Consider the following 14,350-nt stretch of genomic DNA (forward strand, 5'->3'; position numbering starts at 1 on the left):
GAAAGATCCCGGTCTGATTTAATACAGAAAAAGTTCAAAGTGACTGCAGACACAACATATGTATTTACATACAACCAAAACCATAATATTTCCTTAACTTTAACCAAAGTGCTTTTACTGTCTAAACCACAGACAGGATTGTGGATATGCATTTGCCATCCACCCCAACTGCCTCCTGGTGACCCTACTGCCATAAATAAATGTACTGCATCATTTATTCAAAAGAATCAAAAATTATAGGAATAATAAAGGGAAAGGAATTCCTGTGACTTGAGTGTCTTTGAATGTCACAGTAACTTATTGAATGTTGAAGGAGATTTGCTCTCTAGGAGTATATTAAGGTTTTGCTCTCATAATTTGAGAGTTGTTATGTGTTCAGGAAACAACTTCACACTTCACAACACTGTCTAACTCAACATGAGAGCACCAGTTCAAAGCAGAAAGCCGTGTCGGATGTTTAATTTAAACTGTCTTTTAATTCAGAGTCACAGGATAAATTCTGAGCAGGTAATCTGGAAAATTACAGGCTGTTTTAAGGTGGTGGGCAGAACGGCTGATGTAGAATGCCTAAATGGACTTTGTTGTATATAAAATTCGCCAAAACCATGAATTTTGAGCTGAAAAACAAGCTTGGTTGGTTTCTTGCCAAAGGTTTGATGAGAAGGACTATACCACTCTCATGCCTGTAATAGAGCCAGAAGTTAATTAGTTTAACATGAGGATTGGAACCAGTCTGTCTAGCTTTTTCAAAAGTAGTGCTAGAACTTTTCTAGCAGCAGAACTTTTTTCTAGCACCAGAACTACACCGACTTCCTGGTGTTTACTCAGGACTGAGCTAGGATAATAATTTAAGTCAGGAACCTAACGTTAGTGCAGGCCAATCTCCACACATTCATAACAGACACACTCACAAGATATACTGTAACTGTTTTGTTAAAATATTTTACTGTTTATGTCAGTAACATATCTTTTAGTTTTATTACTACACACAAACACTGCTTAGAAAAACATCCAAAATAGTTAAAAATAACCAAGTGTCTTCGTTTTATAGAGTCAATTGCACCTCCATAATAATGGCTACAGTGATAAATATTAAAACTATATATAATTTGTTTTGCACTTTTGAAGTGTTTGTTTTGTACCTGGCATTTCCTCAGAGCTCTGACTGGACTTCACGACTGGTCATCGTGAAGCTCTGGTAGCTCTGAGTAACTGGAATTACTGCTACCTGCCAGAAAAGCGTATTCAAGTCTTTTTCTTTTTGTTTCCAAGTGTTGATGCTATTTATTAGTTTTTTTAAACAATCAACTCTTGAAGGGTAATTGTAATACTATGACATGGTGAGGCGGCCTTGCCAGCATGTTTTTTTTTTTTTTTGTCAAATGTCTGTGAATGAGTGCTGAAGTTACACCATTGGAGTTTCCTCATTGGCCATTGCTCTTTCAAAATGAAATGGCACGAACAGTTTCTAATGCGTCATCAGGGGCGTGTTTACAAGCAGTGTTGCCAAGTTAGCGCCATTGTCGCTAGATTTACCGACCTTTCAGACTTTTGGACCCCACACTATGGGAATGTTGATGTTGTCTAAAATCAGGATTTGAGCATTGCAGAGCAGCAGCGTGGAAGTGACTGCTAGTTAACATGTAGGACAGTGTTTCAGTCTCTATTCCATACTTGTTACGTTGTCTGACAATTGAAAAAGAAAAATGTAAATGAAAACGGCTTTATTGGGAATTCAGCTGTATTAAATTATTGTATATGTAAGCACAGAGAGTAGGAGAGAAGCAGACGGATAAAGGGCTGAAACCAGCTGACACTAGGCAGAATGCAAATATAATGCACTGATGTCATGAATGTATTAATTGGCATATTACGTCATCTAGTAACATTTAGCAATTTTTTGAGCTACTTTCCATTTAAAGTAGTTGTGTACAGTGGTTCCAATGCAGTTTTCAACTACGTGCTCAATTTTGCACATTGACCATACGCGGTCTAGCCCTATACTAGGTTTTGACCTAGCCGTGTTTTTTAAACTATGAACATGTTTGAAATTTTGCATAATTTTGCTGCACTTTCCTCCGGGACTCACAGCTGCTCCTTTTTTCTTTCTTCCTCTCTCTTTTTCCCCTTGCTGTCAATTGTTTCTCCTCACTGCTCAACCGCACAAACTCCATTAGTGTTGTGTTGTTTTTGAATGTTTCATTCAAGTGAACAAATCTTTTGGGTGAATGAACTGATATGAATCACTTCCTGAAACTATCCGTTCTCACTCAGTTCGGTTGAGCTCTCATTCAGTTGCAAGTGAACATGCCGGGATACACTCAATCACTGAGTGAGTGATTCAAGTCATTCATTCACAGGAGGAATTGGATGTGTTCAAAACAGCAAATACACAGATGATTAGGCTGATTTAGCTGCAATGATTCAACAACATTGGTCTTGGACTAAAATCCAAATATATGACATTATCTAGATTGATAAGCATAGTCTAACATTTAAAGTTGCTGCGCACAGTGCTGCACACACACTCACACACACACACACACACACACACACACACACACACACACACACACACACACACACACACACACAATGTTACTGTTTTAAAAAAAGGACAGCTATATGGATACACTCTCTGAACAGAGTGTGTGTGTGTGTGTGTGTGTGTGTGTGTGTGTCTCTGTGTGTTGCTGCTGATCTGTATATAATAAAAAAAAAACCCTAAACAATATGGGACATTTACAGAATACCATGCAGCCTCAAATTTGGAGTTACACCACTAGTCAGTCTCAACATAGTTCTTTTTAAGCTTTAGGCTACGTGAACTTATCACTCCTATGGTGATTGTAACCTTAAGACCAGGCAGATAGCTTACAGACAAGGTAGGTAGGTAGGTACATTAATATTCCACCACAAAAATTACTTTGCCACAACAGCAACACACATACAGTATAACACACCATGTCACGAGTAGCGTATAGAAACAAGCAGCAATAGAACAAAACGAGTGAGTGATTCATAGTTTACAATGTGTGGCGAAACCTTCAATAAAAATAAATGGGTGGCTGGGGTGAGACTGTCTCAGATCCTTTCACTGTGAGGAAACAGTGCATGTTCGGTGATTCGTTCACTGAATATACACAGTGAACGGGAGCCCTGATGGATAGAAAGTTGCTGAGTCAATCAAGCCAGCCCTTTCCCTCTCCCTCCCTCTCAGTTCTTGAAGTCTTGAAGTAGGAAGTAGTACAAAATTTTTGATCTAATAATTAGGTGTTGCGTACTGTACATAATAGGATAGGACTTTGTAATAGCAGCTTTCCGTTTGCAAACGGTATCTTTATCCAAGTAAATTCTCAGCTCACTGGCTTATCCTTAATGAACGACTGTTATCAGTTCACTTGCTAGCGAGCTGAACTGAACGTTAGGACATGTTTCAGTTCAGTGAGTGGGACTACACAGTTGGAGTTCCAGTCAAGCACTTAACGATTTGGTGAATTAATCTTTTGAATGAACTGATTCTAATGATTCAGTGCACTGAAAAGAACTGCTTTGCCTATCACTACACTCCATGAACTGACTGTATGTGTGATGGTGACGGAGACGATAAAACTATTTAAGTCAAAATGCAAAAACAAATATTAACACTAACAGGCATTAAAAGTTGTTTCACAGGGTAACAGGCACAGAGTCTACTGTCTGACTCTGGTGCATGAATAAATTCTGCTAGCCCCAAAGCCCACAAGCGTCTCTTCAACATTTTGCGGGATACAGGCTGCAGTTCGGTATGTATGGGGAGTGTTGAGGGCAATGAGCATGTATGACAGTGGTATCCGTAGCAGTTGAGTTATGCACAGTATATGGGTTTGTAGTATTGAATGGTCTCAGCAGCCATGTGTGACATGGCAGAACATCTTGATTTGATGTGTTTTTTTTGCAGGTGTATTTATAAGTTGCTCTATTTTAACTGTATTTTGGATTATTTGGCTTAAATTGGTTTTTGGATTGTGTTGAACTGTTTTTGGATTGTATAGTTTTGTGTGTTGTAGTCTTTTTTCTGCCGTAGTTTACACCCTACCAGACTGAGAGTGAAAGGGACTGGACAATTACCTGATTGAGCAATTACACTGACAGCTGGAACAGCCAATCTTCAATTGCGGGCAGGACACCGAGGAACCAGTCGGCGAACGGGAACTGGAGCTACAGGTGGGGAGAGAGTTGTTGTAATCCCAGAAGGACGCCAGTCGAGGGAGGAGAAGCCAGGCAGACAAAGGGCCACACTACGGCTGCTACACTGCTGATTGTTCATCTGAAAGACCCACCGGACACTGGTCAAGAAGAAGCTAAGCCTACACTTGTATCTATCGTATTTAATTACCTAGCTTGGAAATTATTCAGCCCCTGTCGGTTTTTATTTAATCCTTGGCACTGTTAACGCAGCTTTATATGCGGGAAAAATAAATTGCTGTTTTTCCACCATTCTGTTCCAATCTCTGTCCTTGGGTCACTATACACTGCTCTCCCTTGCAGAACCTAAATCAAGACATTGGTGGTGTTGTCGGACAATGATCTATTGTAGCAAGTTGGCAAGTGCACAAGTGCATTCAGCTATGGTAACCCCCGAAGGGAAAACATAATCCAGTCAGTCACCACCTTGCATGGCTTAAAATTAAACTTTGTCACACACTACTCAAGTGAGTTTGTAACAGTATTTGAGGTTGTATATGCTTCCATTGACATGTGTATAACACGAGTAAAATTTTAGCCATTACGCAGACTGAGTACACAGCGTATGTGTACTGTCTGACGAATGACTGAAAAAAGCGACTTAAACGCTTTATGTGAAGACACTACTGTTAGTGCTTTCAGTTTGCACCACTCTGCACTATAGTGCCGGCATAAGAATGGAACGTAAATTTGAAACGGCCACACCCCTCACAATATAAGTTCAATTGACTTGAAATTTCCTGGACAAGTCCAGCTCAATGTGCTCTACAAAAAAGCTTCCTGGACCATAAACATCTGTTGCATTGGATTTTTTTGGTATTTTGCATAAACTGAAAAACAGTAATGTGAATAAAACTATTTGGATTTTGACTTTATAAAGACCAAATTTGTTATGCAGCCTTTGGGGACTGAGATTCAAATTTTTATTATTAAATGAGCAAGATCGCTCAAAAAAAATGGCTACCATCAACCAAAATATTTTCACAAAGGGCGGGGCTTAGTGAATATTGGCCATAATTCATTAAAGATATGTCCAATCATCGTAAAACTTGGTACATCTCTTTACTCAATTAGTGGGAATAGGTTAACCAAAGCATTTTTATCCCAGGAGCCAAATGCCAAATGCCACCAAATATGTATCTGAAAACCTGGTGGACAGAATGTCATCAAAATTGGTGTGCATGCTCTGGGGGCAAGTATTAACCAAAATCTGAAGTGCCATTTTGATTGGTTCAAGTGGGCATATCAGATGTTTACTCATAACTCAAGATGCCTTTGAGCAATCCTGATTAAACTCGCTGGAGACAGCCTGCACTATGTACTGAACATACACACCGAGTTTTACTCATTGCTGCTCGCAGCTTTAATTTTGGCCAATTGAGCAGCTTCCTTCTGTCTAGCGCAAAATAGTTAGAACCTGCAAATTGCTGCTTGTGGTTATATTATTCTTTATTTGGTGGTTGACTAATCAGTGAAGTCATCTGGTATTTCAAACACATGAGACAAAGTTAGGAAGATGTGATAATTAATCAGTTGTTTTATTTGTAGATTTACTAGTGTTTTTTTCTTAGTGTAGTGACTGAATTAATATGACATTATCTTTGGATTAAAGTTTAAAAACTGGTTTTAAATATATATTAGCATAATAATAATAATACCCAATATTTTACACAACATACAGTGACAACAGTCCTCATGGGGCCATAGAAGAGCAGGACACTGTATTATTTCGGTTAATCTGCTGGAAAGGTCACAAATGTAAGGTTATCCACACCCACCCATTATCTTCAACAACAGAAATTGAGGGTCAAATTGCTCAGTGTGTCTTCTCACGTTTTCCTTTATATAAATGGAAATTTTCACGTGTCTGACATTTATTGGGATTAAGGTGACGACACTTCATTGCACCCTGAGCAAATGACAGAAAAACATTTTTCTAAGTGATCCAAGATACAAGAACTAATATAGCGCTTTTCTAGTCTTATCGACCACACACACACTCACACATACTGATGTCACAGCCAGGGGCAATTTGGAGTTCAGTATCTTGCCCAAGGACAATTCTGCAGGCAGACTTTCTGATTAATGGACAACCTGTTTTACCTCCTGAGCCCCAGGAATTATTTTGCCAAAAAGGGGGCTTTTCTGAAATACTTTTTCTAATATATTGAGCACTTAACATACAGGGTGAAGCTAAGACTTGGCAAATGGCCAAGTCTCAAACCTGCTCGAAGATGTTTGATGATTCATTACTGAATTTTGTCTATCACATACCGTTTTATACCATTGAGTTTGCATCCACAGTCCAATCTAGGTGTAGGTAACAAAAGCACTTTAGGTTAAGATTAAGGAAAGATGGTGGTTTTGGTTAGCTACTTTTCCTTGGCAGCATTAGACAAAGTTGCATACCAATACAAGACCATTACCCTGCCACTGGTCTCATGGTTTTGATGAATTTGTATGCAATAATGTGCTTTTGAGGCACAACACAATAGCTGTTCTGCCCACCACCTTAGAACAGCCTGTAATTTTGCAGATTACCTGATCAGAAGTTATCCTGTGACTCTGAATTAAAAGACAGTTTGAATTAAATATCAGACACGGCTTTCTGCTTTGAACTGGTACTCTCATGTTGAGTTAGACAGTGTTGTGAAGTGTGAAGTTGTTTCCTGAACACATAACAACTCTCAAATTATGAAAATAATTAACTCTTATACTCCTAGGGTGGAAACCTCCATCAACGTTCAATAACTTACTTTGACATTCAAAGACACTCAAGTCACTGTATTTCCTTTCCCTTATTATTCCTTTGATTTTTTTTTTTTTTTTTTTTAATAAATTATGCAGTGCATTTATTTACTGCAGCTGAATCACTAGGAAGCAGTTTGGGTGGACGGCAACTGCATAAAGTGCACATCTGTCACACCAGAAACCAGGGTTCAAATCCACAGTCCTGTCTGTGGTTTAGACAGCAAAAGCACTTTGATTAAGGAAATATTATGGTTCTGGTTGTATGTAAATAAATATGTTGTGTCTGAAGTCACTGTGAACTTTTTCTGTATTAAACCAGACCAGGATCTTTCCCTAACTTTAACCAAGTGCTGTGAGTGTCTAAATATAACCATAAAACGCTTAATAATGCTGTAGTCACAACAAGTGGTTATTGTACTGCATGATCAGATATTTTAGTGGAAAACAAACACGCTGTCTATGAACATATTACTGATACCTTCAGTATCAACATGTTTCGTGACATGCCAAATACATAAATAACAAATTTACTTCAATTATGTTTTCTTCAAAACATATTTGCTGTTGCAAACTAGTTGTATATAAGTGTAATGTCTAGGAGACTTCACTTCACACGTCACTATCAATTAAATCCTAAAGCCATGAAGGCAATATCTGGTGTAGACCCACTGTATCCAGGTTTTAACTTCTCTGTGTTCAGAATTCCAGTGACAGAGACATATTGTTCAGTTCTCATTCTGCAGAAAGCTAATTCTTGCTGACTCAAAGTCCTAACATCACAGATTATGAACTATTTTTAATATTACTGCTCATAATAATATTAGTTATTCATTCATTTTGCATATACAAAATGTATTTGGCCTGTGTTTAAATGTCATTACATAATGACATTTGGAGACACCAGACACCATTTTATTTATTTTTTTCCCCCATTGTTATAGCAGAATTCAGCTTCGTCATCATCACAAATAAATGTATTATCTTTTTTAGATTTTATATCACAAAGGTGTTGGTCACAAATGGTGTTGATATAGAATGTGGATATAGGATGTATATATAGACATTTTATTTACTATTGCTTAGCAGATGACCATTGTGAATTACTCTGACAATTTTGACTGCAATTGTGTTAATTGTTAATTGTGGTTGTTACCATGTTAATTTTCTGGCATGTTTGTATGATTTTCACGAGTGGGTGGGCATACAACAAAAGTTCCCTGCTTGAGTAAAACCAGAGATGTATCACTACAAGCTATGTGTCTCGGACAACTAGGTCTTACACCTCCACTGTCATTGTGAAACTACAGGAGAAATTGTGCATGCTGTAGTAATTCCAACCTGAAGATCTTGCCATGCTGCAGTAAAAATCTGTTGTAAAACACACCTGATCTTGGAAATATGCTCTAATAAGATGCTTGATGCTCCAAAGATGAATGCTCCAAAAATATACCACGTTTGTCTCTACTGTCCAGTTTAGCTGACTAAATCCAGTGCCAGATTTGTGTACACTGTAAGCACCCAGATAAGCCTGGTATTCCAGCTTTTTGCACTTTTGTGTCAATGAGCCTATACCTCTCTACATAAAGTGACACCTGATGAACAACCACACTAAAGAATATCTTCTTTTCTGTGTTAAGAAAGGAAAACTGAAGCGTGAAATTGATTTATACCTGTCAAATTTTTTCCAGTTTTGAAAATGTGAATCAGTGAATAAATCCTGCTTTATGTCAGATTTAGGAATTAACAGCCTCTGTAATGCTAAATTTATTAGTTTGCACAAATACAAGAATTACACCACTCAGAAAAGTGCCCCAGGTTAAAAGACCCTGCTTATTTAGTATGACTGGTTGGAAAATCAAACAATGGTGGACATTCTCCACCCTGCCGATGCAAACAGAGCTCCAGTCTTTACATAAGGCCTCTCAGGTGTGCTGGTGTCACTGACAGAAAACAACAAGCTAGTTGAGTCCATAGCAGTTGTTTAACAATAATGACATGGAGCAAGAGTCAGTCAACATACGTTTTCATAAATCTTAATAATCCCTTGCACAATCTTTTGTTTTCCAAAACATTTAATTGAGAATTAAATGCTCCAGTCTGTGTTTAGCATTAAGTATATTTAATTAATTGTTCAAAGTGCTTTCTGTCATTCTCACTCCATTGCAAGATATTCATGAACCACTGGTTGGACCTTCATAAAGATTCTTCTGACCAGTGTAAACACAGCACCTAAGTGCAGCATTCTCTGGGACGTGGAATTATCCTACAGGATCATCTTGGGTCACGCCAAAGGATATTTCCATTATTTTAATACATAGAACCTCACCTAAAAAGGGAATCAAAGTATTGGGTTTGCTCTCCAGGGATTTAACACTTACTTCATGAAATCTCATATTAGCATTCTGAGGGAATCTCTATTTTAAAGAAAAGGAGCTAGGCCATTGTTTCTGATCCTTCATATAGACTCTCGGTGTATAAGGTTTCACTAATTCTTTTGTACAGGGAGTTCCATGGACCATGCCTCTACAAAAGAATTGTTCCCATACAGTGAAGTTAAGGTGGACACACCAAACTACACTGACCTTGTTTCTGTCCAATCCTAAGAAAGAGTCATAGCTATATATAAGAATCTTTGACAACTTTATACATTGTTCAAAGCAGGAGGCAAGCAGAAAAAGGGGACAGCAGCGAGACAGTTAAAGTGGGTGCCAACTAAGGTAACAAGAACAACTACAATACAGAAATGTAAGATTCTTTTGATACATACTTATATTTTGCTATTACAGGTGTGTCAATACCAAGGAAGACAAAAATGAACCTTCTTAGCTTTCTATTCTTGGTATCCATGGTGGCCAAAAGCAGTCAGTTAACGTGCCAAAATAACTTTCGACGTCCAGGTATGTTATACCTGCTTCAGCTTTTTCTGATGTGTTTATGTTGCTTCTTAACTTTCTATGCAGGTCATGAAAAGACATTTATGTTCTCCTCTATGGTTTATGTCAAACATGTTATCTCATTTTGACCTCAGGACCTTACAAGAAATGCATTATGCCACACAGGTGGAAGCAGCAAAGCAGGAAAATTGCAAAAGCACATTTGGAATAGGAATTTTGCTTCCTGGATTTTATATTTTTTCCCTCGAGGCATGAAATTAGTTTGTGACTGAATAAGATTTCAAGTGACAATTGCAGAGAAAGTTTAGTGATGGACCTTTCCCTCTCTTATAGAATACACTGACATCTCAGTTGAATGTGGCACATCCTTGATTAGCCTGGCTATTCTAATCTGCCCTGTTGTCTACACTGGCTACAACGAGTCTTTGCTCATCCTCAACCACATATTCGACAAGCCAGAGTGTAAAGGAACCTTGGATGAATCCACCACCCCGCCTGTTGTAAGGTTCACCTTCCCCCTCAACATGACCAACGCTTGCGGCAGCAACTTCGTGGTTAGTAAAGGTTGGAGGAATAAGATGGGGGAAAATTAGTTTTTTTGGTTTGTTTTCTCAACCCGTCCTCTCTTTTTTTCTCTGTGCTTGACTGCCATAAATGTTGCCTCCAGACCACCAGTGCAGCTGGCACAGGGATCTTTGCTGACTTCTCCAACATCCAGACAGTTAATGTCAGTGGTGTGGTGCACTCCCATGATCCAACCACGGGAGTAGTCACCTATAATGCTGAGCTCAAATATTATTATTCCTGTGCTTACCCTCTGGAGTATCTCATCAACAACACCCAGGTGGAAGTGTAAGATCTCTGCTTGTATCCCTCCAGTAATGTTTACTGTATATAACTGGATATGTTGTTACTTGGGGAAGTTGACAGTGTCTGTGATGATTCTGGTGGTAAGTATTCTTTAAAGTTTTGCTCCATAAAGGGATAGTTTGGCTTTTGAGAAACTGAGAAATTTTACAATTTTTCCTAAGTAAAAAAAAGTCTGGCAAAAGCATAGATGCCCTTTTTCCTCTTTTAGTGTGGTTTAAAAGCATGTTAATTTTGATCAACATGATTTGAATTAATACCTGGCTGACTGTATTATCAAGACACAGCTCCTCTAAAAAGTGGGGAAATACACAATGCACAGATTTATAAAGTTGCTTATTTTATCAGCAAATAAAATTAATTGTAATAAATTCTGATCCTCTTTTTCTTTATATGTACACACCATAGCACACAGTAGCAGCTGGCACATAATAACCTCTAAGGATTTATACTTTTTTCTCTAACTGTTAATCAGGAAAATTATTTACACTCATTTTACACATGCAAAGAATTAAAACGTCAGCGTTGTAGAAGGTGTATTTCTCTGCTTTTTGATTTGGCTTTAGCCATAGTAAATTTTAAAAAGCTACAAAACTCTTCAAAAACCAAAATGTCCTTTTATGCCTCTGCCGTGTCCACTAAAACAACTGTAAGCCAGTATGTGATACTTGCCTTTAGTGATATACATCTGTCCTGATAACAGTCTCTCAGAAAATAAGACTGGATTTTCAGACTGTAAGAGTAGCTTTATCTTCTCTGTTGGTGGAAATAATCTTCTGGTTTACAGTAACATGTAGGATGCAGTCATACATCTTTCAACCATCTAACTCCTCCACCTTTTGTCCCTTAGGTCAGCATCTTCCATTGCAGTGAGGGACAACAATGGAAGCTTCATCAGTACTTTGAGCATGGACCTATTCAGTGTAAGTTGGGACATGAGATGTTTTACGATGGGGTTCTGGTTGTAAAGTCTGTTAGTCTAACACTGCTTCGATTCATTAAAATTGATTCAAACTGTAGTTTTCTTTCGTTATCATGTGCTATCTACAATTTCCTAGTGTAACTGGTTATGTCAACATTTAGTAAGTTGTATTTCTTGTGTTCTATGTCCACATGATCCAGTGTGTTTTGTTAGAGACATTAAAGAAAGTGGCGTTCATGCAAGTATTATATCGTGAAATCTATAACATAAAGTGCAAAAGACATGTATTTTATTCCGGTTCATCTTTACTATTCAATTCAAATGAAGTCAGTGCACTTTAGTTCAGATCACATCAGTTCTAGATTAAAACACAGCAAACACCGAATCATGCACTCATACAAAACAGCTGCCCAAATAAACAGTGTAATATGTGAGTAATTATCAGCAATTACAGCTAATCAACTATACATTTCTGTTGACAGGATTTCAACTACACCACTCCTCTGGTCATACCACCACTGGGATTAGAGCTGAGGACCAATGTCTATGTCCAGGTCCAAGCAGCCAACCTGACTGATCAGTAAGAGCATCCACTAGCTGACTTTGGTCTTGTGTGCAAGACTAGGAATATCACAAATTTCATGGAATACATTCTTCAATCTCTGGAATCTCAGAGGTTCACACTCCAGAAACAAAATGAATGAACACAGAATAAGTGGATAGTCTTAAATGTAGGAGAAAAATAAGTATTTTAATACCACCTCTGATGCCCATTGTTCTCCCCCCACCAGGTACCATGTCCTCATGGACCGATGTTATGCTTCCATCTCTCCACATCCCACAAACTCTACTTTCTTCAACCTGTTTGTCTCGTAAGTCCTCAAATCTCATTCTAAAGAAATAGCCAATCTCCATACTAGGTCAACATTTTTTTCTTGATATCCAACAGGTGCTCTAAGGACCAGATGACCACCATGCACGAGAACGGGGACAGTCACCATGCCCGCTTCTCCTTCCCAGCCTTCAGGTTCATTGAACAGCAGAACCAGACGGTGTCCACTTATTACTTACACTGTATCACCAGGCTTTGTGAGATCAGCACTTGCAATGATTTTAAGGCAAGTGAAGGATCAGTAATTAAAAAATACATTCCACCCATTTAACCCCTTAATGCTGGGAATTCTTCAGTTATTAGTTACGTTCTTTCTTCCATGATCTACAGCAATGTAACAACAGGAGGAGAAGAGATGTTCGTTCCACTGGTCTTTCAGAATCTACCACACTATCCTCTGTGGTTCCCATTCTCACCAGAAATGAGAATTGTAAGTATGGCTTTTTGGTAACATTGGACTTTCAACACTGATCACAAGGCATTACAGAGCAATCAGCAGATCAACAAAATTAAAAGAAAAATATAAAGACAGTACAGCAGCACTTTAGGTTTTAATGTGATGTGGTACAATTAAAAAGGTGGACTGGAGATTTTTTATGTTTTTAAAGTCTAAAACAATGAGTGTGACTGTAAATCCAGACTCCCTAATTCCGGATACACATTCATTCAGAGTGTGTACCCTGACACTACACTATATATCATAGGTATACACTCGTGTATACACTATACATACACAGTATATATCATGGGTGTACACTAGTGTATACCCATGATCTATAGCGTAGTGTTGCACCAAGGAAATATACCGTTTAATACTATGTCTTGATTATAAAGCCATTTCTGTATTCTGTAAATCAAGTAATAAATCTTTAAAACTCAGAGGAATCTCCATAGAGGCTTTGGCTTGGAAAATAACCTTTGTGACTGGGTTTCCTAAAAGTAAATTACAACTTACTAGCTCTGAACACACATATGTTGTGCAATAGCGAGCCAGTCCAGTTTTAATGTATGGAAGAAAAGGAGCTATTTTTTTGGCACAGTGTTAGTCTTCATAGCTCAGAAAGGATCACTACAAATACTCATTGATTTTCTTCTTTCTCTCTCTTTCAGCATTGACATCTAAGGAGGAAGGTATGATATTGTTTTATTCTGTGTAATGTACTGTATTAATTATTAGTTTACCAAATAATGAAATATTTGAATTTGAAAACTTATATAAGTATCTCATTTCTTCTATCCAAGCACTATCATTATGACAGTGAAATGGATGACTAATTAGTGAATTATTGCCTCAGCGCCATATCTGCCTGACTGTATACAAATACACTTTCTGAAGCAAGATGTAGTGAACATGTTTGTACTCTGGTTGTGTTGTAAGGAGCTGTGTCCAGCATTGATCCAGGCTCCGACTCCAGGATGGGCCTCGGGATAGCTTTGGGTGTCCTCACTCTGGTCATCATTGTGGTTCTAGTTGCAGCAGCTGTCCTCTACAGGAAGCTCAGACACTTTTAAAGGGGTTCAGACACCTGTATGCACTACTCTGCACAAGCTAAACTGCTGGACGAATTGGTGTACAGCAACCTTTCCCACAAGACCTGCTATGTAGAACTAAACTCAGCATAATATCACTGTTAATGTGTTTTTGTTTTCATGTCATGTTCATGTGTGGTTTAGTGGTCTTTTCCTATGGCTGCAATTATACTAGAAACTTACTGTATAGACTAATTTGAAATGCTCTGCACAATGCAGGTCTGCACAAAGAGATGCTTTGCTTGTTTTAACAGAAAAGCTGCATTA

The 14,350-nt window shown here is 38.2% G+C and overlaps 1 protein-coding gene across 1 annotated transcript; it reads left to right on the top strand.

Moving 5' to 3' along the window:
* Positions 1–9,790: 9,790 nt before the first annotated feature.
* Positions 9,791–14,065, top strand: LOC120802923 (zona pellucida-like domain-containing protein 1). The gene is made up of 9 exons (XM_040151111.1): positions 9,791–9,875; positions 10,206–10,426; positions 10,540–10,724; positions 11,590–11,662; positions 12,144–12,241; positions 12,453–12,533; positions 12,611–12,779; positions 12,884–12,983; positions 13,935–14,065. Exons 1-9 carry the CDS (start codon positions 9,791–9,793, stop codon positions 14,063–14,065), a joined length of 1,143 nt encoding a protein of 380 aa, XP_040007045.1.
* The last annotated feature ends 285 nt before the right edge of the window (positions 14,066–14,350 follow it).

The sequence above is a fragment of the Xiphias gladius genome, chromosome 17 (assembly GCF_016859285.1).
Source record: "Xiphias gladius isolate SHS-SW01 ecotype Sanya breed wild chromosome 17, ASM1685928v1, whole genome shotgun sequence".
NCBI classification, from domain to species: Eukaryota; Metazoa; Chordata; class Actinopteri; order Istiophoriformes; family Xiphiidae; genus Xiphias; species Xiphias gladius.